This window comes from Pseudopodoces humilis, chromosome 10 (assembly GCF_049639895.1).
Source record: "Pseudopodoces humilis isolate 2021_Gansu_Grassland_sample_001 chromosome 10, ASM4963989v1, whole genome shotgun sequence".
NCBI classification, from domain to species: domain Eukaryota; kingdom Metazoa; phylum Chordata; class Aves; order Passeriformes; family Paridae; genus Pseudopodoces; species Pseudopodoces humilis.
The window spans coordinates 22,592,809-22,618,178 of record NC_142209.1 but is presented as its reverse complement, the minus strand read 5'-3'; the positions used below and the strand labels follow the sequence as shown (position 1 = coordinate 22,618,178).

At 42.1% G+C, this 25,370-nt stretch overlaps 1 protein-coding gene across 2 annotated transcripts in view; it reads left to right on the top strand.

The window, feature by feature from the left end:
* Positions 1-8,116: 8,116 nt before the first annotated feature.
* The window catches only part of TESK2 (testis associated actin remodelling kinase 2), a 79,892-nt gene continuing 62,638 nt past the window's right edge, over positions 8,117-25,370 (top strand). The window contains exons 1-2 of one of the 2 annotated variants that reach the window (XM_005521106.3): positions 8,117-8,242; positions 15,853-16,153. In XM_005521106.3, coding sequence (XP_005521163.1) covers positions 15,935-16,153 — 219 coding nt within the window. In that variant the 5' untranslated portion in view covers positions 8,117-8,242; positions 15,853-15,934. Of the gene's footprint in view, positions 8,243-8,468; positions 8,528-15,852; positions 16,154-25,370 lie in introns of those variants that run through there. The other variant, XM_088060296.1, reaches the window with a different exon arrangement.

The following is a 25,370-nucleotide window of genomic DNA, read 5'->3' as shown; positions in this document are numbered from 1 at the left end:
GCTCTTGGCACCCCTAGTTGAGCCTGACACCCCCACTTCTGCCCCATGCAGGGATGGGAACAGCAGATGAGCCCAACGCGGGGCATCATCTTGGGGCTTCTGGATAATTTTGGGGTACCTGGATCTGTGGGCATAGCTGGGTGCAGAGGTGCTCCAAGTACCCCTGGATAACAGCCCTGGTCAGGGTTCAGCTGGGTGCTCAATGTGCCACGGCTGGTTTCTCAGGGCATCCTGCAGCCCCTGGAACATCCCCTGGCTTCACATCCCTTCCAGCCTCCTCGAGGCTGGCCAGCCTCACCCAGGCAGTGTGCAGGCTGAGCCATCCTTCAGGAAGTCTGACTGCTCTCTTCTGGCCAGCATTTCTGAAGAAGAGTGTCCCATGTCATGGCATGGTAGGTGCTGATCCTCTCTCAGGCTGCTTTGGCAGAGAGGGGGCTGTGGGTCCCCTTCAGCATCAGATATCTGTGTCTCCAGCACCAGGGGACACAGGAAGAAAGTAGAAATGGGTATTAACCCGAGAGTTTTTGCCTCCTTTTTTCAGTATTGGGCTGCTTGGTAGCTCCTGCTCTCAGTTTGGGGGTAGAAGAGAGTTGATCTGATACAGAACTGATCACGCCTTTTACCAGCTTTATTAGAAAAAGCAAAATTCAATCTTAGCCCCTCATGGGAAATGTGTTTCTAGCTGCTTGCTACTTACTGCCAAGAAAACTAGCTGTACCATTTTCTGCAGAGGTAACTGCTTGTACAAATGTCTCAGTTCTTAGGGGAATTCTTTTAAGCATATTTACAACTACTTAGTTGGTTATAGGAATCTTCTACTACCCACAGAGGTTGCAGGGCTACCCAACAGACCAAAACCTCCTTTGCTCCAGACAGGCTTGGTCTCTCAGTGCTGCACCTTGCATCACCCAGGCCAGCAGCCACATCTCACCAGTGAGGGACCAGGGCATCTCCCCAGGACTCACCCCTGAGGAGGGCACGAGCTGCAGGGGACATGGGCACTGCTGGCTGTGCCCACAGCTCACGAGTGCATCCAATGCCTGCGTGCTTGACTCACTTCTCTGCTCTGGCCTCTCCCCAGAGACGCCAAAACCATGTCCATCTCAGCTGTCTTAGAGAGGGTGGTTCGCAGTCGTCAAGGTTACCGGTCCCTCTGCTTTAATTAAGCACATAGACACCGCACGGGGTATTTTCAACAGCCAGAGAACAAGGAGGAAGGGGGCCTGGCAGTCCCCGGAGGGGTTGGTGAGCAACACCATAAATCTGGGCAGATGAGCCCCCCTGCAGGTCACTGCTATTACTTAGCTGATCTCCACACTCATTAGGATTATTATTAACACACTAATGAGGTACCTTTGGCTCCCCATAGCAAGGAAGGTGCAATTGTGAACAGGAAAAAGGACTGCATCTGTGTGACAATGCTGATACTGCCGATGTCCCACCCTGGAGAAGGGAGCAAAAGCAAGGGAAAATTTAACAATCCTCTGGTACACAGCCACTTTCTCATGGAATAAGCAAAACCATTCCCCTTAGACAGCAGGCAGCAGCCCCCCATGTCTGTGTAGGCTCTTGGCTTGTTCTTGGGTAAGACTGAAAACACCCTTACAAGCCCTAGCAGCATCTTGATCAGACAGGTCTGGGTAGCATTGAGAGTTGAGGACTTAGGATAACTTTCTTTCAAAAGTTTTGTGCTCAAAAACTACAGCATCAACTTCTACCACTGTCACACCTCCCTCTTGCAGTGGTTCTGTTCAGCTCCCATCCTTTTTTTCCTGGCTGCTGGCCAAGTCATGGAGCAGACCAGAGATGATAATGTTGGTTATAGTAATTTAATAGGAAGAAGCAGATCATAGAAAATAAGTGAATAGAAAACAGTGGCAGCAAAAGAGCTGAGGGGAAGGAGGCAGGAGGGAGAGAGGTGCTGGCCCTGGGAAAGACAAGTAAACTCAGTCCTTGGGGTGTGCCCCCCAGCCCAGGGTATGACACAGGCTGAGTGTCCCCAGCTTTGGCCTTGCTGCCACCATAACCTGCAGCCCCACACAATCTGAAGAGTGATCACCTGTTTCACCAGCCCAGGGGTGAGTGATTGCAGCAGAGGGAGTCCTGAACAGAGGGACGGCTCTGGGCATGTGGGTGATTCACCTGGGCTTTGGGCTCATGTAAATTATCCCATTTCTTGTGCTTCAGCCTCTCTCCCCTCTGCCCTTTGCCAGGGACTCTGGGAGCACGGCTGGTGCACATCTCAGCCTGGCCTTGCAAAGCCCAGAAGATCCCAGCCTGCTCCCTGTCCCCTTGCTTTTTCATGAGGATAGGGCATAATTAGGATGGTCTTGGGGTAGACAGGCCCAGGTGTCATCCCTAAACAGCTGCTTTCATCCTCCAGAAGCTCTTCAGTACAGAATGAGGAGAGGGCCTCAGATTTCTCAAAGGAAGGCAACTTGGCACTTGTAGGGATTTTCAGTTCTCAAGGAAGCTGAAGTTGATTGACTGGAGCAGAAGAGCTAATCATTGAGTCATTCCCTCTCCCAAAGTTGAAACTTTTTTTTTTATGAAAGGCAAATTAAATCCCACAAGTCAGAGCCAAGAAAAGAGAATTTATTAAAGAGCAGAAGATGCCACTGGGGGACTTGCAGGCAGACAGAGGGAGCATTTGCTCAGCAGCCCAGGATATTACATCTCCTGTGTCTCTCCCCCAATGTGAAGAGCACTGCCATTCATCTATTTTTAATAACAATGACGCAGGCAGTGAACCTGACTTCAAGGCTGGAATATTATCTTCTTCCCTCTGCATATCTGTCCTGACTCATCCTCTGTTCCAAGAGCTCTTCACAGCTTGGTAGCCCAGCAAAGCGAGACAGGAAGAACAAAACTAAAAAAAAAAAAAAAAAAAAAAAAAAGTGGAACAGACAGCAAAGCATAAGAATTATAAGAGTTAGAGAATCATTCGCGGCAAGGAACAATAAACATTGCGACTTCACTGGCTCAGGGAGCCAAGGAAAATTAAGGGTCTGGGAAACCTAAATATATCTGGGGGCAAGCTGATCAGAGTGGGATCTCTCAGAGACCTGAGTAGGGATCTGGTAGCATCTGGAGACTTGTGGATCTTGCAGCTCTGCAAAAAGGACTGGAGAAAGCTGGGGCAGAGCTGAAGGTGCCCAAGCCTGGGGTGCCTGGGGAGGAGGACAAGCTGAAGAGCCCTGTGGTGGCAGAGGTCTTCAATTTCAGTGCCACAGAAGGGACAAGTCTCTTCACTGTTGTAACTGCAGGGATAAGGAGTGAGTGCAAGTGTGAGGAACATAACCAGAGGAGGAGAGACTGCTGTGCAGCCTGAGGACACAAAAAGCTGTGCCTTCATCCCGGAGATAGCCTGGCTTAACTGTGGAGTGAGGACAGCGCACCAGGCAATGCAGAAACTCTTTCATGCCTCAACATGGGACAGCAGAGATGGGACTAGATAGCCTTTGGGCTGTTGGCCTCAATCTTCATAGAGCTCTGTGGCCTCTTTCAGCATCCACCATGGTCTAACATTGTGCAAATGTGTATTTCTGCACTTTGGTGGGTGAATACAAAGTGAATACAGCTTCGTCAGATGTTTAAGGTTTTACCCTACAAAATTGGTATTCAGACATCTCAAAAATTCAGATGCTGCTAAGAGAAGCCATGCCTCAGGCCTGTCCTGAGTACTGGGGCCTCACCCTTTGATCCTCAGCTCCCAAGGGCTGAGCATGGTGTGATGGGCTCTGCCCAGGGCTGAAGCAAGGCACAGTGACACAGGGTCAGTCCTGGCTCATTGTCCCAGTGTTTGCACAGCTTCGTGCCTGGGAGCACCTCAGAGCAGGCAGGAGCCAGCTGGTGCCACTCCATAACCATGGTACCGCCAGGAGCTTGGTCGTAGCCATGCCACAGCACTGTGACAGGGTGACAGGCTCCGAGTTGTAGCCAAGGCAGCAGATGGCTATGATGAGCAGGCAGGGGAGCACAAGACTGTGGCAACCAGTCCCAGTACAGGAGCTGTCAATTTGGACATATCCATTTGCTCTAGAACAAAACCTTTCCAGTTTCTGAGGCAGGGTGTCTGGTGCTGTGCCAGAGCCCTGCTTGGGCTCTGCCCAGCCTCCTGGAAGAGGAATGTGGAAGATGCTCTGACATTGCCATGGTTGCCAGGTCTCGTGCAGAGATGTGTGGTGTTGGGTTTGGGATGATATGGCAGCACTTCTTTGAGTGCAGGGACACACTGGCCACCTCCTCTGCACCAGTGGTGAGACAGAATTGTTTACCCAGTTGGTCAGCAGGCAGGTACATCCTCGGCCAGAGGACAGCATGCAGGCTGCCCCCATGGTGCCCTCCTTGCAGCCAGGAGCATGGGCATGACAAAACAAGGGGCAGGGGGTCAGAGCACAGCCCAGCTGTGCCTGTCCCCTTCCCCTGCTCAGAGTAGCAGGAAATGCCCTCTCACCCACAAGCAAACTTGTCCCTGTTCTGCAAAGGCCACCTGTAAGGCTGGCTGAGGGAGGCACAGGTGGGAGAATGTTTCTCCCAGGGAACCCGTTAAGATGGTTTTCAAAATCTAGGGGTTTAGTGTGTGACTGAAAACCTAAAGGCATCGTTTTTTCATGGTTGTTCTGTTATACATGCACCTAGGACAGGGGCTAGAAAAGGGCCTATGTTGACATTAATCAAGAGCAAATTCTTGGCATTGCCATGGGGACGCTCTCTTCCAGCTCCTGTGACATGACTTCAGATCTTCATGGGAGTAAACCGAGCAGAATTTGACCAATCCTATCCAAATGTGTTTTTTCTTGATAGGTTTCATTACATAAAGTATTTAATAGGTTAAATCACTAAAATGCCCAATCTCTTCAGAGTACTGTGAGGTCAAGCCACTGTCTTAGTCCCTTGGGAGGGAAGAGAGATAGTCCCTATCTTGTGACACTTGTTCGATTTTGGAGTCCATAGAACCTCTGCTGGGGAGAACACCTGCTCTGCTGAAGTGGGAGCAAATTTGCATGGATTCATTGCATTAGCTTTCTTCTTGGGAAGGAGAAATCTCCCAAATTTCCGGGGCATTTCCAAAACCCGGAGGAAGGGAATTCCCCCTTCTGCCTGCTCTCACCCACCTTCTCATGTCTATTTTTATGTCCAACCGTGAGTGAATCCTCCTTTGCCAGACCGGTTACATTTAAAAAGCCAAAGGGATCCGTCTGGAGGAGAGAGTCAATTTGAGAGCGGAGAGGGGCAAACCGCAAAGCCACAGAGCTGCTTTTTGGAGTGGCCGATCTTTGCATGGAGCAGCCTGGGGGCATGCGGAGGAGAGGGGAATACCGGCCGTGAGCACAGGCATTGACAGGTTGCGGGACCCTTCTGGGATGCGAGACCGGCAGAAGCGAGAGCGCTGTGGTATCTGCGAGACTTTGCCTTTGATGAGTCTCTTTGATGAGTCTTCTAATGCGGTGTTCATTTTCCTCTCTCAGGGAAACAGAGGGAGACTACAAAAGTCACTCGTCCTCTGCAGGTTTCAAGGCTGCAGATTTGCCCCGGTGCTTCTGCCAGCTGCGAGGGGGGACAGGGACTTCGTGAGACAAAGTTCTGCTGCGATGTATCGTTTTTTCTGCCTTCAAAACGTAGGACTTGCTGTTGAGATGAAGCCATAGGAGGGCTCATAAGATGGTTTATTTCCCTCTCGAAACAGGGCTGAGTAATGTCACGAGTCACAGGACCTCATGCAATGGTACGTGAAACGCAAAGTGATTGTTTCCTACTGAAATTCAACTGTACTGGATCGCTCTGGTGTGTTTTCATGATGTTATTTTACACCAGACTGTGGGATAAGTGCTTATTCCTGGATATTACCAGTAAGACACTCCAAAAGCAGGAATTACAAGTATCTTGCTTGGGAAACAAAAAGGAGGTAATTTTTTTGATGTGGAACAGGGGAAAGATAATTCGTTTGCGTAGTTCTGGGATCAGGTCCTAAGAAGAGCAGTAATTAAAAGGTACCACCAGATGTCACCTTAAAGCCAACTAATAGCTCCCAAAACCGCATGGACGAGCATACCGGGAAAAAGGGAGGTTACTGTGGCTTTTTATCGGTGTACAAGGTCGCAGGGACCATTGGACCCTGACATGGTGAAGGACCCCGGAGATGTTCCAGAGTTGACTTTGCAAAATCTTGTTGAGATAAATCCCAGCAAAATATAAAGCATTGAAATTTCACTTCCAAAAAAAAAAAAAAAAATTGTAATGAAAACATATTGCTAAAAACTCCTATTCTGAGACTCAATTCTGCTTGAATATAGAGAGGAGACTGATGGATCTGGGTACTTCCATCTGCTTTGTCACTCATTAAAATATGATAGATACGATAATAATTTCTAATGGCTTAATTACCAAATTTGCTACGCCCTGTGTTTGAACTGTCATTAGAGTAGACGTTTGCAAGTGGTTGATATTTGACATTTGTGAGAGTGGGAAAATTTCCTGTGAAGGAAATCCAGGAGGAAATTAAGAAAACAAGATGCTTTTTGCCCACACACAAAGTACTTTTAATCTGTTACCTGTGCAAAGATGATTATATTTTTTATTGTTAAACATACAGAGAAAGTTTCACTGTAGACTCTAGATTGAAATCTTGAGACTAAATTTAATCAAGACATTGCAGAATAGAGAGATTTTATTCCAACTGTAAGAATAAGTCTCTGCTCAGTATTTAGAGCTGGTGCTAATGTGTCCAACATCAAACTCCCTCCAGCATATTTTAGATCACGCTGAAAAGACTAGATTTAAAATTAATGATGAACAATAATTAGAAAAAAATACTAATATGGTATGGCAAATCTGAGTGACACATTCTTGTTCAAAACTCTTTTTAGTTACAATTCCTCTGGTTTATAACTGTTCGGGATTGGGTTATTCTATCCAAAACTGTATAGTAAATGAACTTGGTTTGTTGAAGAGTTTCAGTAAAAATAGCTCAGCCTCTGCCAAAGATGAAGTCAGGGAAAAAAGTCAGCCTCTCGCCAATGTAAAACAAAACCAAATCCCCCTCACAAATGTTTAATGAGATGTTCTAGTCCTGCCGTGCTTTGGAATGGATACACGGAATCTGGCAGTGCGTCGCATCAGGAAGAAAGGTGTCTTTTTCCATACCTGTTACAGGCTGCCTGCATGTGGATAAGTGATAATTTGAAAAATAACAGTTTTGATGTGAAAAATTCCAGGCCTATTTCATCTTGGCGGCCGAACCCCCAGAATATCTGAGCTGGATTAAGCAGATTTCAGGCGGGGCCGGGGGTGACCGACACCAGGAGCGGGGGGCAGGCAGATGGGAAGAACGGGAAGAGTAAACGCTGAAATTACAAGTCTTGGAGAGAGGAGGAGACCAGAGAAACGGATGAGTCCAGTGGGAAACTTAGCAGGGGACTGTGATTAGAGGAATAACAGCAGGGTTACCATCACGGAACCAGCTGCGGTCACCGAGGGCCGCAGGGATAGGGAGGGGAGGGGATGGGGAATGGGGGATGGGGGATGGGGGATGGGGGATGGGGGATGGGGGATGGGGATGGGACCGGGGATGGGACCGCGACCGGGACCGGGACGGGAGCTTCTGGACGTCTGAGTGCCCGCCCCCACTGACAACTTCAGCCAGTGCCGCTATAAACACACGATGATTGGCTGTCCCGCCCGTCCATCATTGTCCGCCCCGCTAGCCTACTGGCTGCTTCTCTTATTTATTACCCGCCCTCAGGGGCTGACCAATGAGAGCGAGGCGCCCATAGCAACGCCCCCTCTTCTTCCTGCCGCTGCCTCCTGCTCGTCTCTCGGGAGTTGTTATCCCTCCTGTAATTGGTCAGACTGTGTGTCGCTCAAGAGCCCACGACCAATTGGAAAGGGGCATTCACGTGGCCTACCTGCGAATCCCTCCGCCCAGTTTCCTTTTTCCATTGGTCGAGAGGCACCGTCCATCACACTTTGCCTGGCACCGATTGGCTGAAGGGGAGGGGCGGGAACCGAGCGGTTCCCGCCCCGGCGCTGTGGGCGGTGGCGGTGGTGAGGAGGAGGAGGAGGAGGCGGAGCCGGCGGTCGCGGCCCCGGGTCCCGCAGCCGGGCTCCCGCCTCACATGGGGCCCCCGCGCCGGCCGGAGCGGCGGGGCGGACCCGCGCCGGGGTGCTGAGGGGCCGCGGGTGGGGGATGCGGCCATGAAAGCCCGCGCCGCCCGCGGGCCCTGCAGGCGCCGCCGCTCAGGTAACGGCTGGCGCGGGGGCGGCGCGGGGCAGGTCCGGGCGGGTCGGCGGCGGGGAGCGGGGAAGGGGTTCCTTGCCGGCGGAGGGGTCTCACTGCGGTGAGGTGAGCAGGGCGTTCTGGGGAGCAGGTTCGCGGAGGGGCCGCGTCTGCCCCGGCGGCGGCAGGTGAGGGGCGGCGGGCGCTGCGGGAAAGCCGCGCTCGGATCTGGCTGCGAGGGTCTGGCACCGCCCGGCGCGGGTCTTTGCCCGGCCGGGATTGCCTTGGAAATGTTCGTTTCGACAAGAGGTGCGAGGGCTTGGCTCGGGTTTTGTTGTTGAAGTGCTACCCTGTAAGAATACGTGAATCACCCATTAATGACAGGCTCGAGTGTTCAAGTGTATGTGCGTATATGTTTGCTTTATGGCCTTCAGGTGAGACGTGCTATATAAAGGTAGCTACTCACTCTTACTGTATTCCTTGGAGGGTCGGAAGGGTTTTTACTTCGAGTACGGGGGACTTTCCACTTGGATGTTCCTGTAAGTGGTGCTGTAATAATAGAAAGTACAATTTCAAAAGTAATGAATCGAATTTGAAGAGTACTGAGTTGAATTTTATTTCAACCTTTCTGTTTGCCCCTCTAAAAAAAGTAACAGGTAACATTTAGGCTAGTTTATGAGAAGCCGTTGTGCTTTGACTGTTGTTTTCTGTTTTTTTTAATAGAGATCAGAGTTCTAGCATATTTTATTGTCTGCAAAATAAGCAGACTTACAGTTCCATGGACTTAATTAGGCAGTGGAATTTGCAACCTAAGATAAGATTTTTATGAGAAACTCTGACATGCCCTGTGGACTAGTCATAAACCTTTCCATTTAGTCGTCATCCTTGGAAATTATTATTGCATGCCAATAAAAATGTCATTTTCTGATTCTTGCAGTGTTCAGCTGTAGACATGGCTGAGTAATTCCATTGTCCGTTATGGTTTGTGTAAAGCTTTCATGCAAAACGAGTAGTTTAAACTGAAGGCAAAGTTCAGTATAGGCAAACTATGTTCCCTATACCTGGTGGCAAGTGTGCTCTCCTGTGTTTTTTTGCTTTGATTTGTTTTGTGTCTTTCCATTAGGACGAGCAGCTGGCAGTGGGACCAAGCACAAATTAGGGCCTACAGAGCAATCCTTGCTTCAGTTCTTCATATTTTTGTGACTGTAGAAGGACAGAAGTAGTTCAAAAGAGCTGCTCTGGTGGCACAGGCCTCCTGTAACCTAGTTATACCCTCCAATTCCAAATATTTGCTTTTGCTATTGTAATCCTTTATGCAGATGGCTTCACAGACACATGAAAGAAATGCAGGGTTAAAGGAGGGGACTGTTGCTTCTGTGTCTGCTGCAGAAAAGAATGAAGCTTGTGGTTCACTTGCATCATAGGTTCCCTTTCTGTATTTTTCCTGTAGCAGACACCCATGCATTTGCACAATGGCAAAGCTCTTTATTGTGTCCATGCAGTGTGGCATCTTGCAAACTGGCACAAAAATAAGAGCTCAGCTAGGCAAGATCAAAAAAAGGTCAATGTTCATAATTTTTTCTTAACGCCCTTTTCGTGCTTATTAGTTCCCTGACATATTCATTTGGTGCTGTGTTTTCATCAGTAAGTCCATCTAATAATCAGCAACTGTATCACAGTGGCTCCATCTGTTGTCTGTTGCCAAGTCTTCTTTCTGACTTAGATTGTAAGCTTCTTTTCATATGATCCTGTCACTTTTTGTTAAGTTGAACACATTGCTGGTAGTGGCTAAGCCACTTTCTGGTGTGATTGTCCTGTTGTTTGCACTGGAGAAATGTAACAGCTTTTGCAGCCAGGAGTGGAGTTGGTTGAAATAACTTTGCTTTTGAAGGCTGACCTTGTACACTCCAGGTCCACAGCTCTCAGACTCTGAGTTAATGTGTTTTCCATTGTACATGGAGCTTCAGATTGGTTTGTAAATACCAGCAGACATCAGTGTCTGCAGTACCTTAAGAACAACAGGTTTGGGAAGCCCTGTTCTCACTTCAAAAACTCATAAATTAGTGAGGACTGTGTTACTGTTGCATTAGTGCAGCTGCTACTGCAGTAAACAAGGTACTTGGTGTTTCACTGTAAGGTGAAACCAGTAACATAGGCTTGTGCTTAGTAAGGATAGGCTACAGAATGTGTCTTAAATATTTGTGGAGATGCTACTTTTAGCTGGAAAATACAAATATTGACTGCTTTGTGTGGTGATGCCTAAATATAAGTGTGTCCAAGAGTTGTCAGTCAGGTATGAAATTCAGCCTGTTTACTTTGTCTTCATCCCTCTTTCAGGCATTCATGTTCTCCCCTTTGCTTTGCTGCTCTGGATTGTTTCACTGGCTGCATTGAAACAACAAAAGTTGCTTCCAGTCTCATGTGAAACACTCAGGGCTAATAGAGCTGTCAGCCCTCATTGCAAACCCAGCAGAGAGGCTGGGGGGAAATTCCTAGATTGAGATGTTACAATACCTGTTGGTATTAGAAGGCTTTGATTCTCTTTCTTTTTGTTAAGAGCTCAGCAAACGTCAGCCTGCTGACACCTGGAAGGCATGAGCAGCTTCTCACTGTCTCTGTTGGGCTCTGTTTTGTTAAGCAAACATAATGTATTAAAATTATCCATTTGAAGCAGCAGCTGTGTCTTGTACATGATCGACTTGAGTGCTTATTTAACTCTAACGATGCTCTGTAACCAGGCTAGAGCCTGTCTGCACTGTGGATTGGAGTGACTGAAACCGGGCTAGGAGGGGAATGGATTGTTGCAAGGTCCTTGGTACAGCTTTAGTTTTGTAGTGTAATTGGACCCTAGAAAATGCCGGTAATTACACTGTAGGCATAAGGATCAAGTAGATTTCTGTTTGTTTGTGAGTTTTTAATATTCTCCCTCAGTTTTATTTGCCTTCTAAATATGTGCTAGAATTTATGCCTATGCCTGATGAAAATATTTTTAAACCTACAACCTTGGCCCTGAATCCTGAGCTCTGCAGTAATAGCTGGTCTCTCTTACTCATTTCAAACTTGGCTACAGTCACGAAATAAATGAACTGTTTGTTTCAGCTTAGCCTCTCTTGGAGGTTTGTTTGCATTATAAAATCATGATGCAGTTCAGCAGACTTCCAGTTTCTGGAGTGGTGTAGTAGGGCTAATGTAAGCCTCTTCTGAGGAATGTCAGTCCTAGTTTGCAGGAAGCTTATGCTATGACAGTACTGACTAGAGCTGGGAATTATCCTGTACAGGGGAGATGAAATTAAAGCAAAATGTCATGTAAGTGAAAATAGAAAATATTGGGATTTTCATGTTCAAGTGCAGTGTTGTAACTAAGACTATAAACTGAACCTAAAGACTTGTCCCATAAAGTAGTCAAAAAAGACTTCAGGTTCAGGATGAGCTGGGCCAAACATAGCCCAAGCTCTGGTATTTGTAGCTACCTCATCTGTAAATATTTGATACTATCTTCATCTCAAGGACAAGAAACTAAGTTATGAACAAACCAAGGAACTTTCTCCGTATGAGGAGAGCAGGTGACAGCAGCTGAGAACAAAATTGTTGACTGCCTGGTTCTCATTACCTGTTCAGTTTAAATTCTTGGATTTACTTTTTAAACATATTTTCCTTGTTTTTATTTTTTTGTCCTCCAGGCTAAAGACCTCAGTCAATTCAGTCTTAGGAAAATTTTGTTCTTTACATTTCTTTGAAATTTCCTTCTGAAATTTCTGCAGCACTACAGTGAAATCATCTTCCCCTTTGAGTTATTTTGTTGAGTGACACTTGCCAGCATAATTCCTTTCTGTTTTTGTGGTGCTGGCTGTTGAAGCTTCATCAAACTACAAGTTTAAATAGTTAACTCTTGGCAAATGACTTTTGTCAAAGCTTTGGCATCTTGTTCTTCAGAAAACCTTTTCAAATTAATAACATGCATCTGCCAGATTTATTGCTTTCCAGGCTGAATGCCTAGCAACGGTCTCTGTGTCTAAAAATGGTTGTTGTTATTAGGGCCATCTTTTAGGAAACTGTGAGTTTGACATTTGAGTGCAAATATGCACATATTTATAAAGATACTGGGGACAGAAAACCTCTTAGTAATGAGTTGAAATGTTTTTTGGAAGGATCTTGTTTTATAATCTTGAGGTGTAAAAGAGATGCTGCTGAAGTTGAGGAGCCTTACCCATTTTTATATCTATGAAGTATAAAATATTAATTACTGGCTAATATATGCCACCTGTTAGTTTGACGCTGATGTTTAGGGCATAACTTGATGTGCTGTTGTGGGGTTCCCATCTTTAAATAATTGCAGGCTCTGGCACTGGTTTTGAAAGGTAAATCTCTAATTAACCAAATTAATGCTGATAGTAGTTGTGTTTATAGTAATTCATATGATTAGATAATCAACACATTAATTCAGTGAAGAAACTGATCTTAATATAATATTAATACGGGTTGTTCCTTCAAGTGTGTTTTGATAAGCCAAGAAATTAAAATGTGGTAGGGCATGAAATATTCTGAAATTGTGCATTTTGGAAATATAAGAAATGGCTGAATAGGGCAGATATGCATTTTGGGAGGTGAATTTCAGAATTACTTTGGTCTTGACAGAGTGGGGTGTGTTTTTCTTATATGGGGGTGTCAGAAAAATTGTTGTGAAAGCTGAGAATTTATTAGGAAATGTTTTTTTTTTTCTAGTGTGTAGTGTCTTTTAACTGTCTGTTGAGCACAACTTAAGAGCTTTTAAGCTGAACCTTAATATGAAAAAAAAACACCCAACAACCTTTTAGTTGGTTGCAGGATTTACAGGATAGTCTTGGATTCTGTTCAGTGCACTTTAATTAACTGTACAAGGTAGTAAATTAAAGTACCTCAGACTGACTTGACAGTCAATTAAACCTTGGTTGATTTCATTGAGAATGTGATCATTAGTGTAATTGGCCAAAATGACAGGAGGCCCACTTGGAATTGTGCCCACTTGAAATTTTCCTTTAATTCTGTGTATGCAGTCCTGGGCAAGATAATGGAGCTGTATCCTAATAATTTCCAAGGATTTTGTGTAGCTGTCTGGAAAGGTAAACTCTAGCAGACAAAAATGAAGGAATGGGTTACTTGGGAATCCGGATGTCAAAACCTTTTGGAGTTTGTTTTGCGTGAAGTACATTGAATCTCTTCTCTCATTCTGGAATTTGTACAGAGTTTTGCAAAGTTCACCATGTGATTTCAATCAAAAGGATGTGTATATGTGTGAGGGAGATTTTTTGCTTTGTTAAATAGATGTAGAAACTGTGTTGAGGCCATCTTTTGTTAATGGTATCTGGATACTTAAGAGATTTAGGCTTTTCCTCCTGTTTAATACTGCTTATCTAACTTGGTCTATCTACCTCTTATTAAAATAACAGCAGTCCTTTCCATTTTGTTTTTTCATTTTTTAATCTTGCTTTGCCTGAGAACTTCTAGTCTTTAGTTTGCTGGGTTGCAGTGTAGATGTGTTTTTTCACTGGATTTATTTGGGGGTTCTGCACTTTCTGTGGAGTGGTGATCCTATGGTACCCTGTGATACTGGGTTGTCAGGTTGTGGAAATGCTTGCCTCCTTCTGTGGAAAATGATGCATGTGAGTGCTACTCTGATGGAAATAAGTTCTAAAAAAATTGTTCCTTCAATTACTTCAATTTACAAAAACAATTAGGTTTTCTGGTCAAAGATATTCAAAGACAGCATCTTCTGATCCAAAAAATTAATTGTTAATACTATAGTTTCTTCTCTGTTCTCCTTTCATAGACAGTTCTTTCTTTATCTCCTTGAAAAGTAACCAAAACTAACCAAAAGTAGCTTGTCCTTTTCAGATCAAAAGGAATTATTTAAGTGGGCTGTGGAAACTCCCAGGCGTCTTGTCTGTAGCTGAGGAGGTTCTCTGGGCTATTTTTCTCCATTGAGGACATGTAACAGGCTTTGTCTTCCTGTGGTGCTTCTGTGCCTTTTCCAGACCCTTAAGGCTCTCGAGTCAAGAATACGAGATCAGAAACTGGATCCTGATCTCCTGTGTGCCAGTTTACCACTATCGTCTGAAAAGTGCAGTAAGATCAGGCAGGTGTGAGTCTGCATACAAAATTCTGTAGGTAAACCATGATGTGGGATTTGATAGCGATTAAATTTTCATAATCATGCCTTGGTAAGAGTCCCTTATACCCACAGACATCCATTTAGAGAGGTGTTAAGATGTCTGAAATAAACACCTTTCTTTTTTGGAGCAGACAACCTCAAATTAATTCCAGACAGTTCAACAGAGCTTATTTCTGAAAGCAGGGGAGGACTACGTGTTTGCCTGATGTGTTGGCACAGAGCATCTCTAAAAGATACACTGCATGCAAAACATGGGTATAGCAGCACTGCTGTGTTTTCAGGGGACAGCTGGTGTGCCTCTGTTTTCAAGATGCTTTTCAAATGCAGTGTATTGTTTAGGTTCTGTACATCTTTGTAAATAGAAGTGTAATTGCCTGGTCTGTGGTTATTTTGCCCACCTTTCTAAAAAATTATTTTGTTTTTTTTTCCCCTCCCTCTAGCTTTTCATTTGCCTTGGGGAAAAAAAAAGTATCCTCTTTGTGACTGTTCACTTTGTTCAGACTTTGTAGGTGCTCACCAAATTGCTGTAAATGAACAGTGGAGTTTTGAATAGATTAATAACCTCCCAAGTCTAAGGTTTAAAGGAAAAAATAATTAGGCCACCTGTCAAGTTTGCCAGTCCAAGCTGAATTTGATGGACTCCAGAGTCATCCTGATTACTTCATCATCCTCTTAAAAAGAGAAAAAATTGTTGGTCCCCCTCCCCTTTTTCCCCCTTTTTTCCTACTTGGCAAATGTAGCTTATTTCCTGTGTTTTCAGGTGAACTGAAATTAATATAGCTTTAAAAAATATCTTTGTGGGGAAAATTTGTCTGGCAGATTGTTATAAGAATACTTTGTTTTTGTAGCAGAATTATTGGCATTTTTAAAAATTTAGGGGCTCAGCGTTCAGTGGATATAACCTTGTGTTCCTACAGGTAAGGAATTTGTCTTGGACCACTCATAAATGGAAACTTTAAAAGCAAGGTTTTGATGCTTCAAGAGAATAGCTTTCCTTATGTCAATTGAAAATTGATCTATATTTTTTTATAGTTGGAGATCCCTTGTTCACTCCCAGAAGTGAAATCAGCTCTCGCTGTAGCCATAGATTGGTCAGCAACTGGAACTGGAGTAGAATAAAATGTTACATTTTTTGTTTCCTCCTGCTCAGTTTCTTGCTGTAGCAACCAGAATTCAAGTAAAAAAATAAAGGGCTGGGGGGAAGGGAATGAAAGCTGTTTGTTAAATTTTGAGTTTGAAGCCTATTTGTCTCAGAATAGCCAGAGCATAGGGTATTTCCATGAATCTAAAGGAAAAGTTTGTTAGGTTGCTGTCTTTATTGTTGATGTTGTGTGGTGGTTTGTTTTATTTCTTTGGTTTTTGTACCTCTGCTTGGATATCTTCATTCTTTTCTTACTCTCTTAAACTGATGTAAGCTTTGTTGGAGTCCTGTCAGACTTACTAGATATCTTCACAATAATGGTCATCTCAATTTCTTGTATTTTAGGATCCAACAAGAGTAGAGAAGACAGCAAATTACCTAAGATGTGAGAAGTTCTCCTGTAGTGAAATAAAATCTTGTTTTCAAAATGGACCGAAGTAAGCGGAACTCAATAGCAGGATTTCCACCACGCCTGGAGCGCCCTGAAGACTTTGATGGTGGCACTGGAGAAGGGACTGCATCCCAGATAGGAAGAGTTTGTACCTCTTCATACAGAGCCCTGATAAGTGCCTTTTCCAGACTTACTCGTCTTGATGACTTCACATGTGAGAAAATTGGCTCTGGTTTCTTCTCAGAGGTGTTCAAGGTGTGTGTTTAGTTCTTTCCTCTCAATGTTGATTGCTTCTTGTTTGATGATGAGAATGTACAAGACTGTCAGCCAATTATAGTCCTTATATTTGCTTTACTCAAAAGGAGTGAGGGATGAAGAACTCTCAGGCTCCAAATATTTCTTCTATCACTCCTCCAGAGGAGTTTCAGAGTTTTTTGAGAGAAAGAGAAAAAACTAAAAGTAACTGATTTATTTTTGCATTCATGTGTTGTTAAACACTGATGGGTCTTGGTTCTTCCATATGTAAGTGTAAATGTCTTTAATTCAGTTGGTTTATTGTTTTTGTGGGATGGTACATGTTCCTTTGCTAGTCTTTGCCTCACAACACTTAGATGCATGTCTTAAGGAGTTCCATACATGGCTGCTGAATTTGAAACCACTGATTTTATTGCACTGAAATTACAGTACAATTAACTGCTCTTCTCTGTTTCTTTTGCTGCTTATGCCACGCTTCTAACTCAAATAATCAGAGATTGGTTTGAAGTAAATAATATGAATAAGAAAATCTATGAGTTGTCAGTGACTTGCTGCTATGAATGTGGGACATGGAAAAGACCTTTTTAAAGCAACTTGTCAAACACAGTTTTATAGTGCTGGTTTCTACTGCTCTGACTGTTCTGGTGAGGTTTACTGTAGAAGTCCAGGACACTGACTTATCTTTCAGGCATTGAAAAAATAATTTATTTCCTTGTTCTAGTTCCTGACTTTACTTGAAGTTATCCTCTATGTTCCCCTCAATGAAATGCCAGAAAACTATCTTACAATGTATAATGTCCATTCCATGGCAATTCATGTGTTTTTTATCTTGAAGTTATTGCAGTAAATAGATACCTGCATTAGAAAATGGAAATTTTTATATTGCTTTAATACCCAAAGGCATTGAGGTCCCCATGCATATATCTCCTCTTGTATAAAGGCAAGTCACTCCACAAAAGTTTTTCTGTTTAGTTAGATATATAAAATTTTAGTTTTCACTAACACAAGTTTTTAATTCTTTCAGATGGGTAGACATGAAGAACTTTATTTTGGGGTATTTAGGAGACTTAGTGCAGGACATTTCTTTATAAAGCCAGCTTTTGTAATAGTTGAAAACAAGGGTTCATTTGGTGTGTTTTGTTCGGTTGGTTTTTGTCTTACTTTGTTTGGAAAACTTTCTGTAAGGCATTTTGTAGCAACTGGTTTTGTGTAGAGACAGTTTCTAATGTTAAATGTTTTAAACTTCTGTATGTTACTGGAATCCATCTTTACGACTTCTGTGGTGAAGCTGCTGTGCCATGTATAAAGGTACCAATAGATTTGGGTTGTATCTAAATAACTAGGAAATAACAGACCTCTGTTTACTTGAGAATTTCCAAATTAAGGTGGAGGGAGAAAGGTAGCTAAAAGTAAAGATGAATTTCCCCCATTCATAGTAATTGATTAATTTGAGAATTTGTTGATTGAGAGAAGTCCCTGATACCTAGTTTATTTTTATGTGCATAAACAAGTCCTCTAATTCTTTAAAAACCTTCCCCAGCTATTCTCCTTTGCAGCGAGCTAGACTAGACATCCCAAGGTGTTGGATAGAGTTGGTGGCATTACTGTGGGAGTGATCGTGGTAGTCTGAGTATCTGGTGTCTGTTTTCACAGAAACAACCACAATCCCCCTGCAGGCAGACACTGAGTAATAAATGCTTTTCTTTTGCATCAGTTTCGACCAGAAAACAGCTCTGCAGTTCTGGCGTGAAGGGGTGAGAATGCATTACAACTTTTATCGTAGATGCAGTTCCAAACTCATTTAAGCAGGTTTCTGTTCTGCTGCTTTATCAGCCTGACCACCTCTGTCATTAATCCTACTGTGCTGATGATCAGATTTCATGTGAGAACCTTGATGTGCTTTCCAGTAAGGAGAGCCTTGTGGCTTGACACAGTTAAATTTCAGTCTGATCTGCAGGCTCACAGCTAAATGATTGAAGTTGAGAAAAATCCAGGTTAGTTCTAAACTTACTGTGTAAGTAATTTTATAAGAGCAATGAAGCCTTCCCTTTAAATCATCAAAGGTGTCTCAGAACCCACCATATCTCCAGAGCTTTTTCAATAATGTATTTATCTATTATTTTGTATCATACATTGGGTTCACTCAAGTGATTTAGCAAAGAATACTTGGGCTGTTTTAAGGGTTTGGGATTTTTGTTTTGCTATGTAGCTGACAATTTTTTTCAGTTATTTTTTGCCTTCCATCATTTTCCGTGGAAACTTATTTTAAAATACAGTCTATTGTGGTGGGTGGAAGTTGCCTTCTCAACTTGTGAGTAAGTTAGAACTCACATGTGTATGTTAATGGTCATCTATGCAATGAATGATGTTTTAACATTTCTAGTGCACCTTTATTCATAAACATTTCAAAATCTGTGGTTCATAAACATTTCAAAATCTGTGGTTCATTCAGAACAAAGTATCAAACTAGTGTTTTGATTTTGTTAGCCATCACTATAAAACTTCAAATTCATGTTCACCTGAATACTAGATGTTATAGAAACGAGTTTAAAAAACCTAAACTTTGTCAAAATATCAGCAATCTAGTTTGAGGCAGCTGACGGACTAGTGCCTGTTCTAAATTTCAATGGCAAGTGCAGCACCCTGAGGTTTGATTTTAAGATCGAGCTGGGCACAGACTATTTGTATAAATTAACAGCCACGATTGCAAACCCTTAAGCTGCTAATTGGGAAAACCAGCTGATGAAGCTGTAAGGAATTGTGGGGGAATCCAAGCATTATACTGAAATGAGGTATTATATTAGCAAATAGTTACTATTAGTTATAAAATATGTGTTTTGAAACAGCAGTCAGACTGAAATCCAGGATGATCTTCTATTCACATTTACCAGGTTCAAGGCCAGTGCTAAGTATTCAATTTGCTGTGAATTTCCTTCAGGTGTTCTTTTTTCTCTGCATTCTGTAGCTGAACTTTTGAGAGAGACTGGAAATACTTGTGACATTTCCATGTTAAAAATGGACTTTTTGCAATTTATTACTTGTGTGTACATGAAAACAGGAGCCATTGATCCAATATAGAATTGAACAAGGCCAGGTATGAATACAAAGAGAGGGCATCATACTTTTGGATGTGTTAACAAGATCGGTGGTGGGTGCAAAAGCATTAATGTCCTCAGGGTATTTGTGCTGTGTGTGCTTATACTGTGAGGTCTCCTATTTTAATACCCTGGTGTGATGGTTCTCAATTCATTAATTAATTGTTAGTCTTTATTTGTGTGGTCAAATTAATGTTCCTTGACTTTCGAAAGTGCTGACTGATCAGAAAAGGTGTGCCTGTCCAAATACGTACCTTGTACCTGAGGTTAGGATCCTGTTTCTAGTATTTATTTAATGTCTTCAGGGTGTTTAAAGATGAGCATCATCCAACTGTTTAATGTGAAAGGAGAAACAAGGTTGGAGTTGTGCTCAGAGGTATTGTTAAGAACACATATATAATTCTTTTTATCAAGTACTTGTAATGCACTTAGGATAAAACTGACAGTTTTACCTCTAAACAAACATACAAATCATAATTGATACTAAATAGTGTATCATTTGTGATGTTATGTCTCATGGGCACATTGTCATGGTGGTGGGCTTGATCTCTGGAACATCTTGTTCTAGGCTGTGGGAGGTTTAAGGGACATTACTGATCTGGTTTTCCCAAAGTGACTCAATTGGAAGTTTGGGGTTTTTTTGTACTTTATGACTTCATTGCCATTCAAATTAACATTTCTCTCTGTAATTTTGCACACCTTGAGGAATCTAGTGCAGAAATGTTTAATGTCACTTTTTTCTGTTGCATCTGATCTAGGTTTGACAGGACTTGCTAACTAGAATAACAGTGCAGAGTAGGAACAGAACAGTAGAGTAAGTGAGGGATTAATTTATAAGATTTCAGACCCAAAAGTAATGAGGGGTGTCTTGACCAAAATAAGAGAATACTTGGATCATGCTGTACTTTGCCTATTATGTCTCACAGTTGGTCTCTGTCTAAAAGTAAAGGCATTATGGGCTTCCCAAACAGTTAAGGCTTGGAAGAGTTACTGGGTCATCTACGCACACTGCCACTTTACCTAAGGTCTTTGAATTTTACCAGTAGCTGGAACTTTGTCTAGAGCATATATTGACACCACATACAGCACAAGTATACCTCCCTTGTTGGTTTTTAAATTCAGCTCCAAATTGAAGATGTCAAAGGCAATACCATTCCCTAGTTTTCTAAACAGTAGCATGTAAAACCCATCCTTCAGCTTTGTGTCACCCTCTTGTAAAGCACATCACTTGTTGCTATCATGGCACATTAGTACCTTATGTTTAATGGATGCGGACCTCCTGCTCTGTAGCCTTCAATCATTGTTTGCAATGAAGGTTTTCATTTGGGTATGTTGATTTATGCTCAGATAGATTTAAGGTATGAAATCGCCTTCACTTCTTAGTGAAATAACATGAACAGGGTAATGGTCCAAACTTAAAAGTTTTGGGTTGTTCTGAGTAGCAGCTTCCATCAGGAGGAAGGCAATGCAGAACACTGAGTTAGAGGACACCTCGCTTGGTTCCTCAGGAAACTCCCTGAGGAGATTCCTGTGTCTTGCCCTGCTTTGGCATGTCCAAGTGTATCTTCAGCTGTCCCTGGCCAGTCTGTGACCTGGTTGTAGTCAGTTGTGGCAGTCAGGTGCCTTACAGGAGTCTATATATATATTGCTATTGCAAAACATGTATACATTTTTCTTAATCAGTTTTATTACCTAAATTGAAAATTATTGTAAATCTAGGCAGGGATGTTATGTTATTACATCCTTAGTTAAGGCAGGCATAAGTATTTCTGTTCCATTCTTGGCAGCTACTTTTGGCTTGTCCTTTAAACTTCCATGACAAAAGATTCTACAGCCTCCTTTGGTGTGTCCGGGCTATAATTTATTATTTTTAAATTATCCTTTTATAGATAGAACCTCCCAGTTTGAGTTGTTTCTACAGCTGGTTCTTCCTATTTGCTTATTGACTCTACTAGCAACTCATTACTGACAGAGGGTTCCATTTTCCTGTGGCATTTAGTCAGAAGAGTAACATGTGTCTGAGTGTGTGGAAGGAGGGAAATAGATATTTGAGTAGTTATAAAAATGAGCATGCAAGGAGGGGAATGCCAGTTCATATTAGAAGGAGAATATGACTACAAAAAGGACATGGAAAAGGTACAGGAAAAAAGGCAAGGGACCTGCTGCTTGGTTTTCAGCCCACGCTCGGCAAAATCCCACTGCAGAAGGTGTTGGAAACAGTGTCTCAGAGTTTGCAGACAGCACTTTCCTGGACTGGAATCTTTATTAACTTGGGTTTTATCAGATAAACAGACACTGCAATATTTGAACTGTCAAAGTGTTTTAAATCTAAATGTGAGTCTGTGCATTATTGCTGGTCTTTGCAGGATGGCCAAGAACAGAATAGATTTGGAGCTCCCACCTGCAGAAATGGGGCCTCAGCGCTCTGCTGGGGCTCTACAAGCAAGTTCTTATTCTCCTCTGTGAGTGCCTGTTTGCTGCATAAATGGGATGTCAGTCTTCAAGACTGTCAAGCCAGTACCTTCTCTGCTGAATTCTTTTGAGGAGGAAGTGGCTAATTGTCAGCATAAATCAAGGAGAATTGGGATATTTCAACTGGAGGCAAGCTTTTCTTAATTCTATCATACCCTTTTCATTATTATTTCAAAGTTCCAGCATAAACACTGACAAGAGGAAGAAGTTTATTTTTTTGTTATTACCAAACTAAGATGAATTTGATTCAGTATATCTCTGGCTTTTGCTTATGAACAGTTTCATTACTTTGTCACCAGACTTTAGGCCAATATTGCATTCTTCAAGGTGACCTTAATATCACCATAAAGTCACTTAATTGGGAAGAATGCTTAGAGAAAGATAGGAAGGCTAATTGTGTGTAGGTGTTTTTCTTTATGGTAACTGTTGTACATGAGATTTAGAGTTGCTGGAACCATAGCTTGGTTAATGCTATGTGTATATCATGTCCTCAGACTTATAAGGCAGTAACAAGAGTTCTCCTCTTGGCATTAGTACAGTACTGCAGATAATCACACTACATTTTTTTTTTCCTGGGAACTCATTCTTCCCCAGTAGGCATAATTGCTTTCTGCAGGTTTTGCTTAACATCAAGGTTTGGCGTTTTTATTGCTATCTAGGCCTTCCTACCTCACTTTCAATCTTTGTTTTTCTTTGCTTTTTAGATCTCTGGAGTCAAAAAGCATAGAGTGGGAAAAGGTTTCTTGTCCTCTTGCTCTTAATCCTTTTGTTGTGGGGCAAGAGCAGCTTTGTCATTGTGTGTGGACAACTACTTAACCTATTCTTTAAAGCTGGTTGTAGAGATTACTGAAGTGGGAGGCATCCAAGAGTTAGCATCTCTGAAGAATCAATTTTGTTGAGCAAGAGAGGAGTGGTTGCATCATAACCACACTGGACTGAAAGGCCTCCAACAGTAGATCAGGCTACTCTGACTTCCTGTGAAGGTGGGGTGCATGGTTAGTCCCTTCACCAGGTTAAGCTGAAAAGGCAGAAGCTCCTGGCGAAGGGATGATACAAATTTACTGAAGATTTTTGAAAGCATCTGGAAGAATTGCTTTCCATCATCAATAAGTGCTTTCCTCATACCTTCTCTATCTAGAATGATTGTCACTTTGTCTTAAGGAACAAAATAGTAACACCCTCAACTTAGGAATTTGAAACACAGCAAAGACATGTTTCTGTATAACACATAGATTTTTTGGTATTTAGAGTAAAACTATTCTGAGAGCAGCATTGATAAAGTAAACTTCCACTGGAAATCTCAAATCTTTCTCATGCTTTGTCTTTATGGCTTCAGTTTCAAAGTTCTCTCGCTTTGTCATGTGCTGCTTTGAACATTTAGTGAAAGGTTTGTACTGGAAAAGGATCTTATTTGCCTCTGCAATTAGCAACCTGATCAGAGGCCTAAACGTAAGTGTCTGAACACAGTTGTTTTTCAAAACTTTGTAAAATATTATAGGGTAAAATATTATAGGTGAGATGAAACAAGTATCCATGATATTTGTAGTACTCTTTGATAGGCTTAAAAGATACTTTATTTTAGTTATTCTGTTAAATACTTAAAGGAAACTTTCAAATTGCAGGCTTTAAATACTTTTTCAACATTGGATATTTGACTTTACTAAAGTTGGAGAACACAAGTTGTTAACTCTGTGTGAACACATGAGGATAAAGAAACAATAAAAATTGGTTTAATAACTAGAGAAGTGATTCAGTGCATGACTTCAGTCTTAATGTGTTTGCTGTATAAAAATTGTCATTACAGTGCATAGATTTATAATAAGGAAATAGTTATTTGAAAGTGCTCTTCAGTGTAATGAGAAAGGCATGATAAAGCCCAATGGCTAAAAGCTGTAATAATTTTTTAAAACAAGCACAATTCTTAAGTGTCTGTGGCATGTGCCTTACCAACCAAAAATTTTCTCTCTCCTCTTGTTTTATTAGTGATATTTGTGGCCATCTTTATTTATTTTTTAATTTTTTTTAGAATGTTCTTGATTAAGTTTGGTAGGGTGTTGAGGAAGTTACAGCTTCCAGCAGTATAATACCACCAGTTTTGGACAGTAATGGTCTAGACAATAGGATTTTTTATTTAACTGATGTGTGGGTTTTTTTCCTCTTTAAACTGCTGTAGTTTCACCTGCTGCTCAGGTGAAATGAGATACTTGAAAGTCATTTTATGACAAATAGTGGCAGAAGCCATCTTCTTAGGAGTAGGGAATGAGTAAATGGATTATCCTATGTTTTGGTTTTGCAGATATAGTATTTGATCTTTTAGGCATGAGGAATATGCTTTGTGACTGAAAAGTGACACCCATTTTACCAGAGCCTATCTTCCCTCACTCAGATGTAGAGTTATTGTTCTTGTCCCTGCCCTCCCTGTGTGATATGATGCCAGTTAGAAAAGCAGACAGCAACTCTTCTTGTCCATGTGTACAGCTTTTGGCCTGATTTTTTAAAAATAGGATTGAATTTTAAGCTGAAAAACTTTTCCTTTTGACCAGTGAAGGAAACTAACCTTACTCAAGGTGACAAAAGTAAGGTATTGGAGGCTAAAGGTCTCTCCTGTGAAGTTACAATGTTAAAACAAGCTACTAATGGTTTGGGAATACAGTCACTGTATTATGTAATCTAGGCAAAAAGGTGACAATAACTCTGAAACTTCACTTCAAACTGTGGAATTGCATCAGAGAAGTGATTCTAATCTGTTTCTTTCTGTTCTGGTTCTTGTCAGGAGTAGGAAGAAGCACTGTTGTGGAACTGAGGCATAAATGCGGATGCTTTCTTAGTCAAACTCTTGCAAATTTGATTTTTCTCACACTGATGTGTGAAGTATCAGTCCTTTCTTTCATCAGAGCCTTTCTTTCAGCTGCTAAGATGATTTGTATGGTAACAACTTAACCAGACAGTTGTCTTCCTGTTGCTAAAGTTTTTTTTGCTACTGAGGTGCCAAGCTGCTGTCATCCTAGTCCTTGTCACTTAATTAGCAAATGCTTTTATAGGGCATAGGCTAGAGGGAGAAGTAGCAATAAATAGGCAGTACTCCAATGGATCATTATTATAGGAATTAAAAACCTCCTCTGTGTTGTTAGTCTTTATGGACTGCACCATGGGACAAAATACTCACTTCCTCCCCACTTAGCAGTTCTAAATTTTTAAGACATTAGCATATATCGGAAGTGTAGATCACTCTTACTTTTAGCAGAATTGAAAATGCTTTGAAGTAAAAGGTAGAATGGAGGGCTAATTAATATTTGCTATCTGAAACAAGTTCTGCTTTTTTATTAATTTATTTTCTGAATAGAAGTCTTAAGACATGCATGTTACAATAATTTTAAAACATCAGCTGAGGAAACACTGGGATTAAAGGAGAACCAGGCAGCAGATTTAATGAAAGCCTTGTCTTTTGTAGGGGTGTTGAAATATTTTAAGAAAATTTTCAGAACTTTACTTCTATAATGCTTCTTCCTAGAGTCCTGCTTGGCATCACTACAGTAAAGTCTAGAACTCTACTGAGTAATACAAATTAAAACACTTATCACTTTCTCTCTCTGGGTCAGACATGATATGATAGAACTATGATTGTTTGATGACTAAAAAGCCAGAATAAA